Source organism: Xiphophorus maculatus, chromosome 5 (assembly GCF_002775205.1).
Source record: "Xiphophorus maculatus strain JP 163 A chromosome 5, X_maculatus-5.0-male, whole genome shotgun sequence".
In the NCBI taxonomy this organism is placed as follows: domain Eukaryota; kingdom Metazoa; phylum Chordata; class Actinopteri; order Cyprinodontiformes; family Poeciliidae; genus Xiphophorus; species Xiphophorus maculatus.
The window spans coordinates 2645997-2661631 of NC_036447.1; the positions used below are offsets into that span (position 1 = coordinate 2645997).

Here is a 15635-nt window from a genome sequence, read left to right on the forward strand (position 1 = left end):
AGTCAGATGAGTTCAAATAACTCGGACAAAGAAGAGAAGTTCATTTTGCCGCCGTCCTCAGTGAGGAAGATTTAGGGAGATATGAATCTCCCCAGAGTGGCAACAACGGGCGCCAATAAGTGCAGACAGCACTGTGTAAATCATAAAACTTCAAATGTAAAGAGAGAAAAAAAAACAAGTTTTGTGTCTGCATGGCTTTTTCCTCCCTGCTTGTTCGGATTTTCTCGATTTAATGAGGACACGGCGTACGCGTATAGCCCAGTTATGCCAAAACATTTGGCAAATGGCTCACTGGAAATCATCTTGTTGATGCAAAATTATATTACAAAATATTATTTCATGCCTCAAACTTGTTACCTTTGGCACGTTTCAGAGCTGAACACGTAAAAAACAAAATGTGTCTTTGCAACAACCTGCCCTGAGATGAAATTTAAAACATGCTTCTTTGCTTCTGTAAGTTTCAGGTTAAGTGTAGACACAACTGGCTATCTATCCCTTAGGGTTGGGAGATTTTATTTTTTTAAGTTATATAACTTAAAAACTCTGACCGATGATTCATTGGTCAGAGTTGGGGCTTAAACAGCAAATCCAATCCTTAATGTATTACGATACAAAGACCTTAGTGAAAATAAGGGGAAAGTCAGTGTGCAAATAAAACACCTTGAAATGCCTCTAGAAAGCCTGAAGAACTGTTGGTCTAGACAACTTTAAAAGACACAAAGAGAAAAGTTTGGCTGCTTGGAAGCAAAATATTAGGGAGCATGATGAAAAATGTAGAACCTGAAAACCTAAAACACATTCTGAGTCAAGTCTAAATCAAACACATTAGACACAGTAAAGTTATGTGTCATTTGGAGTCCTGCTGCACTCACCTGTCTCTGCTCCGTCGGGAGGGGAAAGCAGCATTGCAGCCAGCCACCGTGCACACATGCATCTCTTTCAGGTGCACGTTCTTGTAGTGCAGTTTCATGCTATAGGAGCTCTTGAAGCTCTTCTTACAGACGTAGCAGATCTTGGGGTCAGGGCTGGAGCACGGGTCTCCTTCGGGCGACTGAGACATGGGGAATTTGGGTGGACTCGCGCCGTACCCCATGGAGGAAATGAAGCTCTCGTGCAGAGCGGCCATGCTAGCGGCGGCGGCGGCTGCTGCCGCCATGCCCCCGTTGTAGAGGCCATACTGACTCATGCAAAACATGTCGTAAGTCGGATCATTGAGCTCTTCTTTGATCTTGATCGGAGGCCCATGAGGAGACGGTGAGGAATGACCGTTTCCCTCGATGTCTTTTCTCAAGTGTTCGTCCTCGTGGGCCTCGTTTTCATGCTCCTTGTCCAGACCTCTTCCTCCTCTGCCGTGCTTTTGATGTTCCTCTCCGTCCATCAGGTCATCGCGGTAGAACATCTTTGAGTCTGAGGTTTCAGACTCGTTTTCAAAGTCTCTCTCGTGGTCCTGATCTTCTGAGGTAAAGCTGTCCATACAACGCAGCTCTGAAGCGCCGCCTCTGCTGTCGCTGCCAGTCCCTTCCCTACATTCGTCCTCGCTTTGCCTCATCATCCCCCTAAGGGCCAGGCCAGGGCTCATCTCGTCCTGGGAGGGCGACTGCTGGCCACTGCCGCCACTGTGGTGGCCAGTGCCACTTGCACCATTGTTGTTGCTGTTGCAGTTACCGTTGATTTTAATGTTGTTGTGAAGAAGACTTGCCTGGTGATTATGGTGGATAGTGTCGTCGTCGTCCTCATCTTTGTCCTCAAAGTCATCTGCTACGTCAATCACTTCCTTCTCAATCTTAACTGGCATGCTCGATTTACGAGGTTTCTTCTTGGGTGTGGGGTCACTGCTTGTGGTGAGGTCCTGACTGCCACCAGTGGACAGCCGGTGGGACATTGGACTTGCCTCTGACAAGTGAACATTGTTGTGCGAGACAACAGCAGCCAGGATCTGCTGCTGCTGGTCCATCAGGGTGGTGCTGTTGGTAGTAGCGGGCATGATGGGGCTGGTTGGCAGTGACACTGGAGGGCTGACGAGGTCTGCTGGAGACACAAGTGTTCGGTAGAACGGGGGCACTGGTTGGACTGGCTGCACTGATTTCAGTGAAGGGAACACCAGGGGACTCTGCAGCGGGGACTGAAGCATCGGGTCTACTGGGGGAGTCGTAAAACCCAGCGGTGGCCTTCCGGGGCTGGTGAGCGTGAAGCCGCCGTTCTTGCTGCTTGAGATGACAGGCGTACCTGTGGTGGAATTGGCACGGATAAGGTCCTTGTCGCGGTTGTTGCGCAGCATGGGCATGTGCAACCGTGGGTTGGGATTGGCACTGTGGCGGTTGCGGCTGCGCAGGGAGCTGAAGACCATGTTGCATCCCTCAATGGTGCAGCGGTGTTTAATCTTCAAGTGTACGGCATTATAGTGTATCTTAAGTGTGCCTTTGTCATAAAAGGTCTTTCCACACGCATTGCAGCACACGCGACCCTTGCGTGAGGTGGCTCCCATGCGGCGTATGCGATGCATCTTGGAGGAGAACGAAGGATGGCTGATGGACTTCGAAGGCTCATCCTTGACGAAGTGGTGATGCACCTGATGGTCGCCCAGACTGTTGTGTTGCTGAGACTGGCTTTGGGTCTGCTGTTGGCCCTGCTGCGGTTGCTGAAGGGACGACTGCTGCTGAGCTTGCTGGGTGGACGGGGTTGGGGAGATGGGCGATGCACAGTTGTTGGGTTCTGTCTTGGGTTCAGTGTTGTTGATGGGTCCCAGTACTCCGCGACTCGGGCTCTGACCTGTGCGGAAGGGCGATAGGGACACCTCTGACTCGCTGGTCTCCACCTGCTCTCCTTGGTTTGGGAGGCTGGGCTCCCGAAGCCGAAGGGCAGACTGCTCCATTGGGAGGCCATTAGGGGGCAAGCCGAGCATGGGGGCAGAGACCGGGTTGATATACTGGAACGGTAAGAGGAAGGCTAAGCTGTTGGGGATATTCTCAAAGTGATGAATGCTGGAGGGGCTACTGTTCTCCAGATGTGTCAAGAGCCCCGGGCTGCGGGTTCTGTTATTACTTTCGATGAACGTCCTAATCCCAGAGTCTGTCTTTGACGAGGGAACTGTGACCGCCTGACCTTCTTTCTCCTGAATAGCCATCAGCTCCACGATGGACTTGGTCTCACCAAAGCGCAGAAACTGCTGCAGGGTGATGATCTCTTCTTCACGGGACATGATGGTCCAGCGGTCCAAAACCTTGCCTGCAGCATCCTGAATGTCCCAGAAGAGACGAGAGAGACAAGAGAGAAGATACAGACTGTTATTGATTGCGAATAATTAGTCTGGTCAAAGGAAGATACAGAGCAAGGGGTAAGGTGGGTTTTTCCATTCATGATACCCAGAGGTCCCCTGGAGCGACACCTGATACGCTTCATCAAAGGTCTACCCTTCAACAATCTCTCTTATTCTTGTGCTGATCAGTCCTGCAGATCGGCAAAGTGAATCAAAAGGTCCACCATTTTTAATCTGATTTTAAAAATATCAGGAATTCAGGAGAAACTGCACAAAGAGGACAAAACTGAGTAACAACAAGACACATGTATGTGTAATAATAACAATTCTAACATTACTGAAGAAAAAACAGAGTACAAGTTAATACAGGATGTATTTAGTGGTAAATGCAGCCCAACGTGTCGTTTACCTGAGAAACACCTGAATCCAGACAACAAAAACAGAAATATTACCATAAACCAAGAATAAGACAGGAAATGTTTGTTAGGTAGGACCTGCTGAGGGACTGGAAGGTTTTAATTTCATGATGACTTCAGATTTAATTGCTTTCATAATTTGAGAATATAATGGTTTTGATGTCATGGTAAAAATAACACTTTGTTGTTTAATAGTGACGACAGTATAGAAAATGTTGTGTCTTTGCAGACTTATGGTCACATTTAGTTAACTTTTGAGCTCCTGCTGGTCATTTTGACACTTTACCATTTGTTGTCTTTCCAGTTTTGTACCCAATTTTTTTTAAATTTCTAAAGCAATTATCTACTGTGAGACATTTCGCCTCCCTTGACACCTGATGCTTTAAAGCCATTTTCTCCAATCCGCTTATTAACTTCTGTAAGGAAATGTGAATAAATATGAGTATATTAGGTTTGACCAGGAGCCCTAATCTGTCATTATTTAAGAGACAGCAGACCAAATTAAATAGGAGCAGTGCCATAAAAACTTTTGGGTAAAATTAGGGGAGCATCGATTGCAGTTTTTGGTCCAATCGCCAATTACCGAACTTTAAGAATCCTGACCCGCTGATTTTGATTTATTTTGTCTGATATGTTAATAAATATAGGAAGAAAGTTGCTGAGGCGACTATTAACTGTAAACGTGCAGACATGACCTGGTGGGCCGGTCCGTCAGTCAAACCTCTCACTGCAGAGCAGAAGAGGACATTGGTTGATTTTTAGATCTTTGTTGATAATCTCAGGGGATAAGATCTGCTTCACATGTAAGTATCGGCTGATCACCGATCTCCTAAACTTAAGGAAATCTCCGCCAATCAATCAGCTGGCCAATAAATCGGTGCACCTCTAATAAAACTCTCTAAATACATTTTATTATAAGTGAAATGTGAACATTTTTATAACAATGCGTCTTGTTTAACTACAATATAACTAAAGTTTTGATTAACTGATGCTCAATTTTAAAATATCTACTGTTGAGACTTGGGTAATGATCCAAATAAAGCATTGACTTAGCCTGGATTTTTTTGCAATAAACAGATTTAAAAAGAAAGGTAGCGCATCCAAAGGTAAACAGATGATGATGAGGCTTAGTTCAGGCAAAGACTATTCTGATAGTTTTTCCTCTTCTGGGGCCCCATATCTTCACCTGTTTCAGATTGCTGCTGGCGAATGAGTTCACAAACCGAGCAACACGCTGCAACTGATGATAATATTCAGAGTTGGAGTATTTATGTGAACAAAATGGAAATGTACAGTGTAAACATTGCGGTTCACACACTGCAGGCCCTCAGGGGAGCAGCAGCGAGTGACATCAGGGGAGCAGCGCCGAGCGATGACAATTAGTCATGCTGAAATGGTAGCATTTCTTACGCGCTCCTTGCTGCTGGCATCTATAAAAGATAAATGGCGGCTGTGGTGCGCAGAAAGCTGTAAAAACCAACATCACAAAAGCACAAAGGGCCTGTAAGGAGAAAACAGAAGATAAATGTTTAAAGAGAGACAGCGGGAAAAAAAAGAGAGAGGGAGATACTACGGGAGACACACAGAGGAAGAAAACAGAGAAAAAGAAATAAAAGTGTGAGTGGTTTCATATCATGCCCTTAGATATACCAGAGAAATAGATTCTTCTGAGACCAAACATCAATAGTCACTGGGGTATTTGCTGTTAAATATACATTAAAAAACATTTTACACTTTCATTCTGTGTGCGCTCTGGAGTTTTAGCCTGGAGGTACGACTTTAAATTCTAGCCTGGACACTATTATTTCATACTGCATGGCCATGCGGGCATTAGCACTTCCATTTGATTTAATTGAAACAAAATAATGAAAGTAAATTAGAAAGTGAATCTGTGAATAGTTCCACCATCTGAAAAATGTTCTTAAGAAATGGGGATTCTAAGAAGAGCAGCAGTCTGGGTTTTACACTTCAGGGAAACAAAAACTGACTTTTTTTACACGTTATAAATACGCAGAGGTCGCCTGGTTATTTACATTGTAATATTCTGGATTTTTAAGGTGAAATTGAGGAAATTTTCACCTTTTAAATGAAAACGACATCACGTAATTTCGAGTGGTAAGTGATGTCGTTTTGGGGAAGTATTCACACCCATTAAACTTTTTCACATTGTTGCGATACAACGGCAAACTTTCATCTTCTACATGGATTTTATGTGACTACACGTACATAAAGTAGCTCACAGCAGCTGAGTGGAAGGAAAAACTTACAAGATTTTCAAAATGCATTAGTTTTACAGTTAACTCTGCTCTATTTCACTCCAAGCAGACCAACTGGAAGGCGATTATCATGTGTTGGGATGGCCTAGCCAAAGCCCGACTTGGAATAAGTTTCAAGATGCTCTCCATCCAGTCTGATGGACTGGATGAGACTTTTAAGTGGAGTGGAAGGTGACTGCAATTAAAAACTTCAGGGGTTATAAATACTTTTGCAAGACATTGTACAAATATGCAAAAAGTGTTGAGAGTTGCTAATAAGTTCAGATTAAAACGATATCCTTAAGACAAACATTTCCAACTATTTACTTCCAACTTACAGGAAGAAGACAGTTTATTTTGAGGCGTTGGAGGGAATCAGAACGCAGAGAACCGCTGTTCAGCGGTCGCTGGAGTTTCAGGAAGCAGCCAGAGGTCCAGATGGAGCCGCTGCATTAATCATAAACTCTCTCAAAGCCAAAAGTCAACAGAAGTTCAGAAATAAAAGAATTGTCTGCAGGAAGACACGAGCTGTCCGTCCTGCAGGAGCTTCTGATGATGAAGCTACGAGCGCTAATGTCCAGCGTCTGCAGCGGCGATGCCCAAAGGGAGGTCCGGGGGCCATTTGCGGCCCCTGAGATGACTGTGTGTGGCCCCTGATTTCAGTTCCAGAATGATCTAAATTTCCTGTTTGATGTAGATGGAGAGTTTGTTTTGTTAAATGATCTCAAATTAAATGTCCTTACAATAGAAAACATTTCTAACTATGTCTTTAAATGATCAAACTTTGTTATTGGAGACTTTTACTCAAAAAATCAGATTTTAATCAACGCATTAAACTTAATACAGTGTTTTCAAAGGAAGAATGAACCAAATCCTCATTTTATTGCTCAGAGTTGAATAAATTTTGTTCTACTTTTTTTCCAATCGATACCTAGAAAATTTGCAAACTTTCTTTTAATGAGACAAATTCAATTTACGATTTAAATCTATAATAATTTTTAAAAAAAATTTCCCCAGCAACGAACCTGACTGCTCTATTTATTTAATGAAGCAGGGGAGGCTTAGTGTATTGTGGAGGAGGAAAAGGAACATTGTTTTTTTTTTCTTTACCTTTCGAGGTTTTTTTGACAAAAAGTTTGGACACCCTGATTGATGTAAAGCGTGTTGACACACATTCGCAGACAAACGCTTGTCCTCATAATCTTTACTACTTTAAGTCTTGCAGCTGCACTCCCCTGCATTAGCTCTGCGCTGCAGCGAGAGAAACAAATACGCCATTAGAAGCACTTTTACAAGTAGGCACTCATCTTCCAATTAGCTTAATGTGGCCCTCTTCCCTCTCTATTTTCCAGCCGTGCCCCACCTCTTCTTGTACACTCCCTTCAGTAAAATCTCATTAATCCACCCTCCCCCTCTCCCCTAGTGCTATGACATATTAGTCTGTCATTATGCATCCCAGAGTCCTTTAAACAATGCAGCTAAACCTTTTGTTTGCCAGGTTAATGACTATTAGCCAATAATTACAGCAGAGAGACGGCGGGGTACCCCCACTTTATCTGCTCCACAGCCTCAGATGTTGGTTTATTTTATCCGCCTGCCTCCTTGAATTAATCTGACACGCAAGCGCGTTCATCCGTCTTCTCGCTGCTGCGTCACGAATGCTGGATGTTGTGCAAAAATGTCTTAACGTAGCCCACTAACCCCGGGGCTGGGTTAGCGCTCCTAGTTACAACATGTCAACCAATTATGCAATTAGCAGATTATGCAATTTGTTGCATGTTTCCTTGTGAGCTAGAAAGTAAACTGGGAGATCTCTGAACTGGTTGGAATGAAGAGGATCCGTTCTCACAATGGCAAAGTGAACCATGGGAACCGCATTGATCCACCAATCACCTCGCAGTGAATGTGATCTCCTCTAAGCCTCCAGGGAATCCCCATTGATCTCCAGTCCTACTCTCAGATCCAGTTGCTTAAAAAAAAGAAAACATACTCTATTCCTGTGTTTATCACTTCAAGGGAGGTTAAGCAGAAGTTCCTTGTGATCTGAGAAGGTCCTGAACCTTGACGCTTTCTATTCCGTTTTCCGCCTGCCTCCGCCGCGGACCGCGATGAATAATGCAGAGGATCTAGTGACGAGGGGGGCCCCATCGGGGATCGGTTCACGCAAAGCCCACTGCCTGGAGCCATCACATCAGAGGCCAGCCGCTCCAAAGGCACAAGCTGGCTCCCCCTTCGCCTCCCCAGCGGCTGGTCAAAGGTCATCTGTGAACAACCATCTCTGCTGCTTCCCCTGTGATGGCGCACAGAAAAATCTCCAGCTCCACGAGGACGTGGGTGGACGACATTCGGAGGAATCATAAAGGCTGAAATTTACACGTTGTGATCTCGGGTTATTTCTCTTTTAAGCTCGGTTCATCAGAAGAGATTATTCTGCAGTGGAGCCGAAAATGAACGTTTGTTCAAGCTGCTGTAGGCCAATTAATTTCATCCTCATTGGCACTTTTTCAACCGTAATCTGCGTTGATCAAAAGCTTCATATAACAGTGATGGATGGAGGGACAGGTAGATTTTTAGCAAACATAACTTGCACTTTGGGTTTTGTCTTTACATTTTTTCTCCCAATCAGCCAGATTTGATGTAAAATTCAGTTTGCTTTGCTCATCAGTTCTCCAGGTTTTCCAAACATCTCTTAAAGGGCCGGTATGTATTATTATAGTGCCATTTTATAGCACAACAAAGGAAATATGTTAGCTTCAGTTGTTATGAAAATACCGTATAGATCAAAAACAACTTAAGAGAAATTTGTGCTTGGTGGAAATGGGCGGAGCTTTGTGACAGATAGCGCTTAGCCTCCCCCGATTCAAACATGCATAAATGAATCAAAGCAGCTCTCCATGTATGCTTTGATGAACGGATAACAGAAACATTATGTACAGCTGAAAAAGTCAATGTTGCCCCTCCTTTAAAGTTTTCTTTAGACTCTGTCTGCTTTATTTTTACTCATTTTTATTTTAAATTTAGTTTTAATGTGTCCAAAGCCCCTGAACCAATGTTGGTTAGCAGTTATCTGTGCACAACTTATTTTAAATTATGTAATTAGACAATATTTATAAATGAAAATATATGGAAAGTACAAAATATAAACCAGCTACAACAGATGGATCTTTTCCTTCCACTCAATTTCCCAGTAGCATCCCTAGATAAAGCACCGTGAGCAGCCCACTTCTTAGTCAAAGTCAAATTAGCATCAACAAACTCTAACCTTGCTCATGACATAATAACAGAAACTCAGTTTTAGGTTTGTTAGTTTTCAGCCATCAAAAATAAACACTCCGAGAAACGACTATCTAAATTAATTCCATGTTTTGAAGTGAGTTATTTAGTTTATTGTAGTTGATGTACAAGTTAAAGCCAGTCGGAGTCGGTTTCCTTGGAAAATGTAACAAGATAAAAGCGGTTGTTTAAAACTTTGCAGAGTTCAATCATTTGTTTCTCCACAAATGTGAAGAATTCAGAGAAACGGTGGCCTGAGTTTCAGCGGGCAGACAAGACGCCTCTCCACAAATAAGCTTCAAGGTCTTTTCAACGAGAAACGCTTTGGTGGGAAACGAGATCCTCAGGAACTAAAAGGGTACATAATATCTTCTGTAAACTTTTTGCTCAAATTCTGGTTTCCACGTGAAAACAGAAGCGATGTGGAAACGGAGATGATTGAATAAGCGCCAGCTGATGAGACACCATTCAGAGGCGGCTCTTATCTAATCAGGAACCATGGAAAAGGGCCGACTTCATCACAGAGGACAGGCGGCTGCAGGATAAGTGAATGTGAGGAGGCCACAGGGCTGGTTGTGCTGCAGCAGACGCAGCGATCAGCTAACAGGCCACAGGATACCCTGGCTTCACCTCTCTGCCCGATTTGAGTCATGGCTTCGGTTAAAAATTCATGACCGTGTGTTAGCTGTTGCTAAGGGCACGCTAATCGACTGGAGTGAGATTTATAGTGCAGTTGCTGCACTAGATGGAAAGGGAGGGGGGTCAGGGGTCATTATGCTGCAGAAGACGGTACGGCAGGCCAGTTGAACATAAAATCGGTTCAGTCTGACTAATTGCGTTCTACACTGAAAAACACAAAATCTTACCAAACAATTTTGGTCTAGTTTCTAAATGTCTTAGTATACTTGAAATAAGACAAAACTAACATACAAATAATCTTTTAGCAAGATATAGGAGCTTGTTTTATGTCAGTAATTCCTTAAAATTACTGAAAAAGTATTTCACATATAACAAGACATTTTCTAATGTTTTAAATTAAATAATCTGCCAATAGAACAAAAATTTTCATCAATATTAAGGAATTATTGACTTGAGACATTTTCTAAATCTTGCTGAAAATTTACTTATAAGTTAGTTTTGTCTGACTTTAAGTGTATTCAGATATTTACACTAGAAACTAAACCAAAAATACTTAGATTTTGTGTTTTTGCAGTGTGGTTGACTCAACACAACTACATTTTTCCCATCCGCGTTTACGTTCTGACTAGTAGGAATAATAATTCAAGATGTCTTCAGTTAAATTTTGACAAATCAAAATGCCTTCCTGGATTTTAAAGTTGCTTTTGAACATTGACCAAAATATTTGATGTTTTTTAAATTAATTTAACGATGGCATCTGACAAAATGTAACGTCTGCTTCTGGTTTCAAACTGTTCATTCAGATATGTAAGGTGTGTTTATAGTGTTTTTATTATGTAAATAAATATTGATATCTTAAATAAGCAACACGTCTGTAATTACACTTCAAAGTATCTCCAATGAATGGTCAAAATTACCTTAAATATGTATACATGTCTGAATTAAGAAATTAGACATAAGCCCCCATAAGGTGTCCAAATAATTGCCTGCAGAGTTTTGGGTTTCCAGCACAAAGTTTAACTTCGCAAACTGCTTCAGAAATCCACAAACAATTTCCTTTCATTGACTTCAGACGAACAAATTACATCTAGAAACGGATTTGGGGAGCAAAAAGTGCATCTTTATAACCAAGCTAAAAATGGAGCACTTTAAAAACATTTTTATGTTGTTTCACTGAAATCTGAAAGTTGCACCTAAATCTGTGACTTTTTGACTAGCCAGAATTGAAGACCTCTGAAATAGAAAAGCCGCCTATGTTCAAGATACCGAATTCATTTAGATCACAGGCGTCAAACTCCAGGCCTCGAGGGCCACAGTCCTGCATTTTATAGATGAGCCACTGGTCCAAAACACTGGAATGAAATGGCTTAATCACCTCCTCCTTGTGTAGATCAGTTCTCCAGAGCCTTAATGACCTAATTATTCTGTTCAGGTGTTGTGCAGCAGAGACACATCTAGAAGGACGGCGGCCCTCCAGGACTGGAGTTTGAGACCCCTGATTTAGAGACTTTTTACTACTCAGATTTACACTTTTAGATATCTCATTTAATTATTCGCTTTCAGGATTTCTGCAATTTAATTTGCACCAGTCGAATCGTAAATATCTCCTATCAAAATATAAATTAATACTGATGCAAATTAAGATATCTTTAATTGGAAATGACTAGTCAAAACATAAAAAAATATTACTTTATGACAAACCATAATTTAAGTCTTAATATTTGAAATCTGAAATGTAATTAGATATAACTTAAGTAACATGTCTAGTCATAAAGGAGAGTTTGTTGGATCAGATTTTATGGTAAAACGGCCTGCCGTACGGGCGGGTGAGTCAGAACCTGGCACACGCCGGGTTCCAGGTGGCCTTTCCCAAACCGTTTCCATCTCTTTTTCCACTGTCTTGTCTTTTATTATCTGTTTTTGAAAACAAAGCTGTCATTTTACGTCTCCTCTGCTCTGATTCATCTGACTCTCCCGACTTCAAACCGCCGCCGTCATCAGCGGTGCTTAACGTCGAAAAGATGTCCCCCGGCTTCTTCAGAAAGAGGACGGGACGGTCGTTTGGCCCCCCGCCCGGCGAAAGGTGCAGCACATGGAAGCCATTTCAGACCCCGGAGAACGGCGCGCTCTCGCTGTTCCGACAGTTTATAGCAAACTAAAACCAACAGAATCAGCTGAGCTGAATAAAACACGTTCCGTAACTGAAATATAGAAAAACTGTAACAAATGGGGAAAAACAAACTAACTGGAATATGTGGCACATTTATAAAATTAACTGGAGCATCTTGAAATGATAGATTTAGTAATGTTTTCGTGTTAATGGATCTATTTATTATCTTTTTGAACTGAAGTGAGTCACGATGAATTTTGCTGGAGGATAAATTGTCCCAGAAGTTATCGCGATAATCTTTTTGTTTTGATGCCATAATAATCCAGGAACACATTCTCAAAGATGAATAAACTTTCAATTCTAGTTAACATTCAACACTGGAACTGGAAAACATTTTAAACATCCAAAACAAACAAAACAGCACAAACAAATAAAATGAATGCATCATTCTGCTTTGACAGGGAAAACAGGCAAAAGTGGCAGGTAGTGCAAACTAAGTACTTTCTACTGGATGTTGAAATCTTGCAGCATTGTTGTTCTTTGAGATGTGTACGATTATCGTTTATTGCAATAATTTCTGGGACAATTTCCCGTCCAACATTTGTTGTCATGACAGGCGTAAATAACACAAAACTAACTTGTTTCACATCATTAATATTGATGAAAAAGTTTCACATCAAATTATTTCACTTATGACATTTTTATATTATATTATAAAGTGACACAATTCGACAGTGAAACTAGCATTTTTCATCAATATTGAGGATTTATTGACTTAGACCAAGCTTCCTGCTCAAAAGTTACTTGTCCGTAAGTTTTGTCTTATTTTAAGTAAACTGAGATAAACCAAAATTACTTGGTAAGATTTTGTTATTTTTCAGTGTGAAACATTGAAACATCCAGAATCTGGTGCAGAACACTGTAAAAACACAAGATCGTAGCTCTAGTTTCTAGTGCAAATAGTGACACGTCTAATAACTAATATTAAATAGCAAACACACTTTAAAAAACCAATTGAATTAGACCATTGAAAAACCCAGATCTGTTTTAACCCTGATTCTGAGCGCTGAAGCACCGTAACCGTGGCGAAAGCTCAGCGGACCCAGCACGGAGCCAGGGGGAACGCCTCGGAGAAAGCGACTGTCTGATGCTTCCCGTTAATTGCGGCAGCAGCAGCAGCAGCCGGGTCCGTCGTGGGCCTGGGAGACAGATGCAGGGGCCTCTGCATTCGCTCCAGGGCCAACGGAGAGCAGTGAGGCGGCGGAGGAGCGGAGAAACGCTCCCCTCTCCCACTTACATCACATCTCCTTTGCCTTGATTACCGTGTTGGCAGAAGAGCCGCACAGAGCAGCATATGCTCACAGTTTGCTCCTTTAGCCACATTAAAGTTCGGTTCCTGGCGTTCCTGTATCGAAACTTCCACCTCCAGGAAGCGGAGGGAAGCGTTTGGAAAGCTGGAGGGGCTGAGGTTGTGCTGCGTTGGTGCCGCAGCAGCAGAGGTGTGTGTAAGCTGCAACGCGCCGCATTAGCAGCGCAGGAAGAGAAAGAATAAGCTAATGGACTCTTTATTTAATGTGATCAGAGCCATTATTGACAGGCTGCCAGGAAGACGCAAGACCATTAACTCAAGTCTAGGGGGTGAGAGAGAGAGAGAGAGAGAGAGAGAGTGTTGCTATCTGCTACCTTTCCTCCAGTCCTTTCCCTACAATGTTTCACTGCCAAACTGGTTCCAACTCAGAACCAGTTTAAGCTTCAGACTGGGCCAAAATGGGTCGAAAATATCTGAGAAACGAGTTTTAAATCAAATTTTTCCATCCATCCATTTATCCATCCATCCATCCATCCATCGGTTCTATACAGTATAAATCCTTTTATCTGCAGAAATATCTGTCATAAATTCAAGCCATGATTTTTGTTTTTTTATATTTACTGTCAAACTTGGGAGTGAATCCTTGGAAACTTGATTCCAGAAATTTGGCCTATTATGAGATGAAAGTAATTTAAACTGTGTAAACCAGAGAGGACTGTAATTGATCCTGACGGTTTTCCCAGAACCCAGAACCCGGAGCGTCTTCATAACGAGTCACACTTTTTACCGCTGCCAATGCGACGTAAGGACGTGTGAATCAACACATCGAAAGTTTGCGCTGTAGATAACCACAGAACGACTTTAGAACTTTATTTATCTGTTTTCATAAACATTTTACAAATCGCTTCTCCAGAAGAGCTGCAGATGGACGCAGTAAAATCACTAAAGGTTTTCACAGAGAGGAAGATTCACATCCATCACCGCGGGCCGGTCGCAACTGCTGCAGGCTACTAATGCATGCTGCTGTTCATTTAGCTTTATTTTATTTGTCTCATTCAATAAGTTTGAATTAGTTTTTACAGTGCGTTTCCTATTTTTTGTCAGTCATTATTAGTTGTATATTACTCAATTTTAGTTTAGTTTTTATTGGTTATATTAGTTTTTGGTAAATTTTTAGGTGCAGAATTCAAGAAGATCAAAGTTTTGTGATTATGCCTGGATTGGGTCATGAATACTGGACAGAAGATAAACTTTTCAACAAATAGATTAATAAAAACAGAAGCGAAGGATTTTACATCTATAATTTTAGTGCTTTAGTTAGTTTTCTAAGCGTTCAATATATTTCCAGTTAGTTTTAGTTTTTCCTGATTAATTCTGCGTTTTTATTTAGTTCAGTTAAGGAGAACGTTTTCCCGGTTTCAGTTTTGGTTGCTGTGTTAGCTTTAGTTGGCTGCTGTATGCTGTAACAACCTGCTGTATGCACGGCGCATCTCCTGGGTCACGGTTCTGGGTCGCCGGGTCTGAATCCTGTCAGGTTTTCCAGAGTGGTGATAACTTTCAGAAAAATAAACATCTGCTGCCTCTTCGCGCCGACAACAAGACGAGCTTAAAAACGACCTGGAAAAGTTCGTCATGTTCTGAACGTGGGATCGCATTTCACGTTTTCCCAAAGATCAGAAACCTGCGGAGGAAGAGCGGAGCAACGTCTGGAGGAAAAGGTGAGCAGACGGGGGTGATTCGGGGTCGCCGAGGTCCTGCAGGGCCAGCAGATGTTTGATCCAAACCCAGAACATCTGGCCCTCCACACACTGAATCTGTTTCACTCAGCTTCTCTTTGGATTTTCATTGTTCCTCACGGTCCACTAAAGTCTGCGCCTCTCCTTCCAGAGAGAAAAATCCATTCATCATTATTGTTACTCATCACGTCAGTAAAGTCGCTCCTCTTATATACTGCATGCAGCAGATATGTTTAGATTTATAAAGAAGTAAATCGTCATCAGCTGTGCAAACTCAATGAGAGCAAGGTTATTATATTTAAGTAAAACTAACAAATTAACAAAAACTGAAACTGAGAAAACATTTCCATTAACTGAAATGAATAAAAATGGTAATTAGAAACTACAACTGAACTGCATCGTACATTTATAAAACTGAGAAACGTAGTGAAGATATGATATCCTTCGTTTTTGTGGTTTTTAGTCTCTTTATTAGCCTTTTGAACTGAAGTTGATCTTTTCCATCCATAAACCTCCTGACGGCAAAATAGCGACAAAGCCAGTTCAACAAAAATTAAATACATTTTTTGAAATTAGTATGTTTTGTTGACTAGGCCTGTGACAATGCTGAACTTATAATAACTAATAAAACCAGCAGGAAC

General features: G+C 41.9%; 1 protein-coding gene across 4 annotated transcripts in view; it reads right to left on the bottom strand.

Annotated features, from left to right (window-relative positions):
- Window positions 1-15635, bottom strand: part of bnc2 (basonuclin 2) — a 229097-nt gene that overhangs the window by 13320 nt on the left and 200142 nt on the right. For all 4 annotated transcript variants that reach the window (XM_023333338.1, XM_023333337.1, XM_023333339.1 and 1 more), the window contains one exon: window positions 873-3235. In XM_023333338.1, the coding sequence (XP_023189106.1) occupies window positions 873-3235 (2363 nt within the window). The remainder of the gene's footprint in view (window positions 1-872; window positions 3236-15635) is intronic.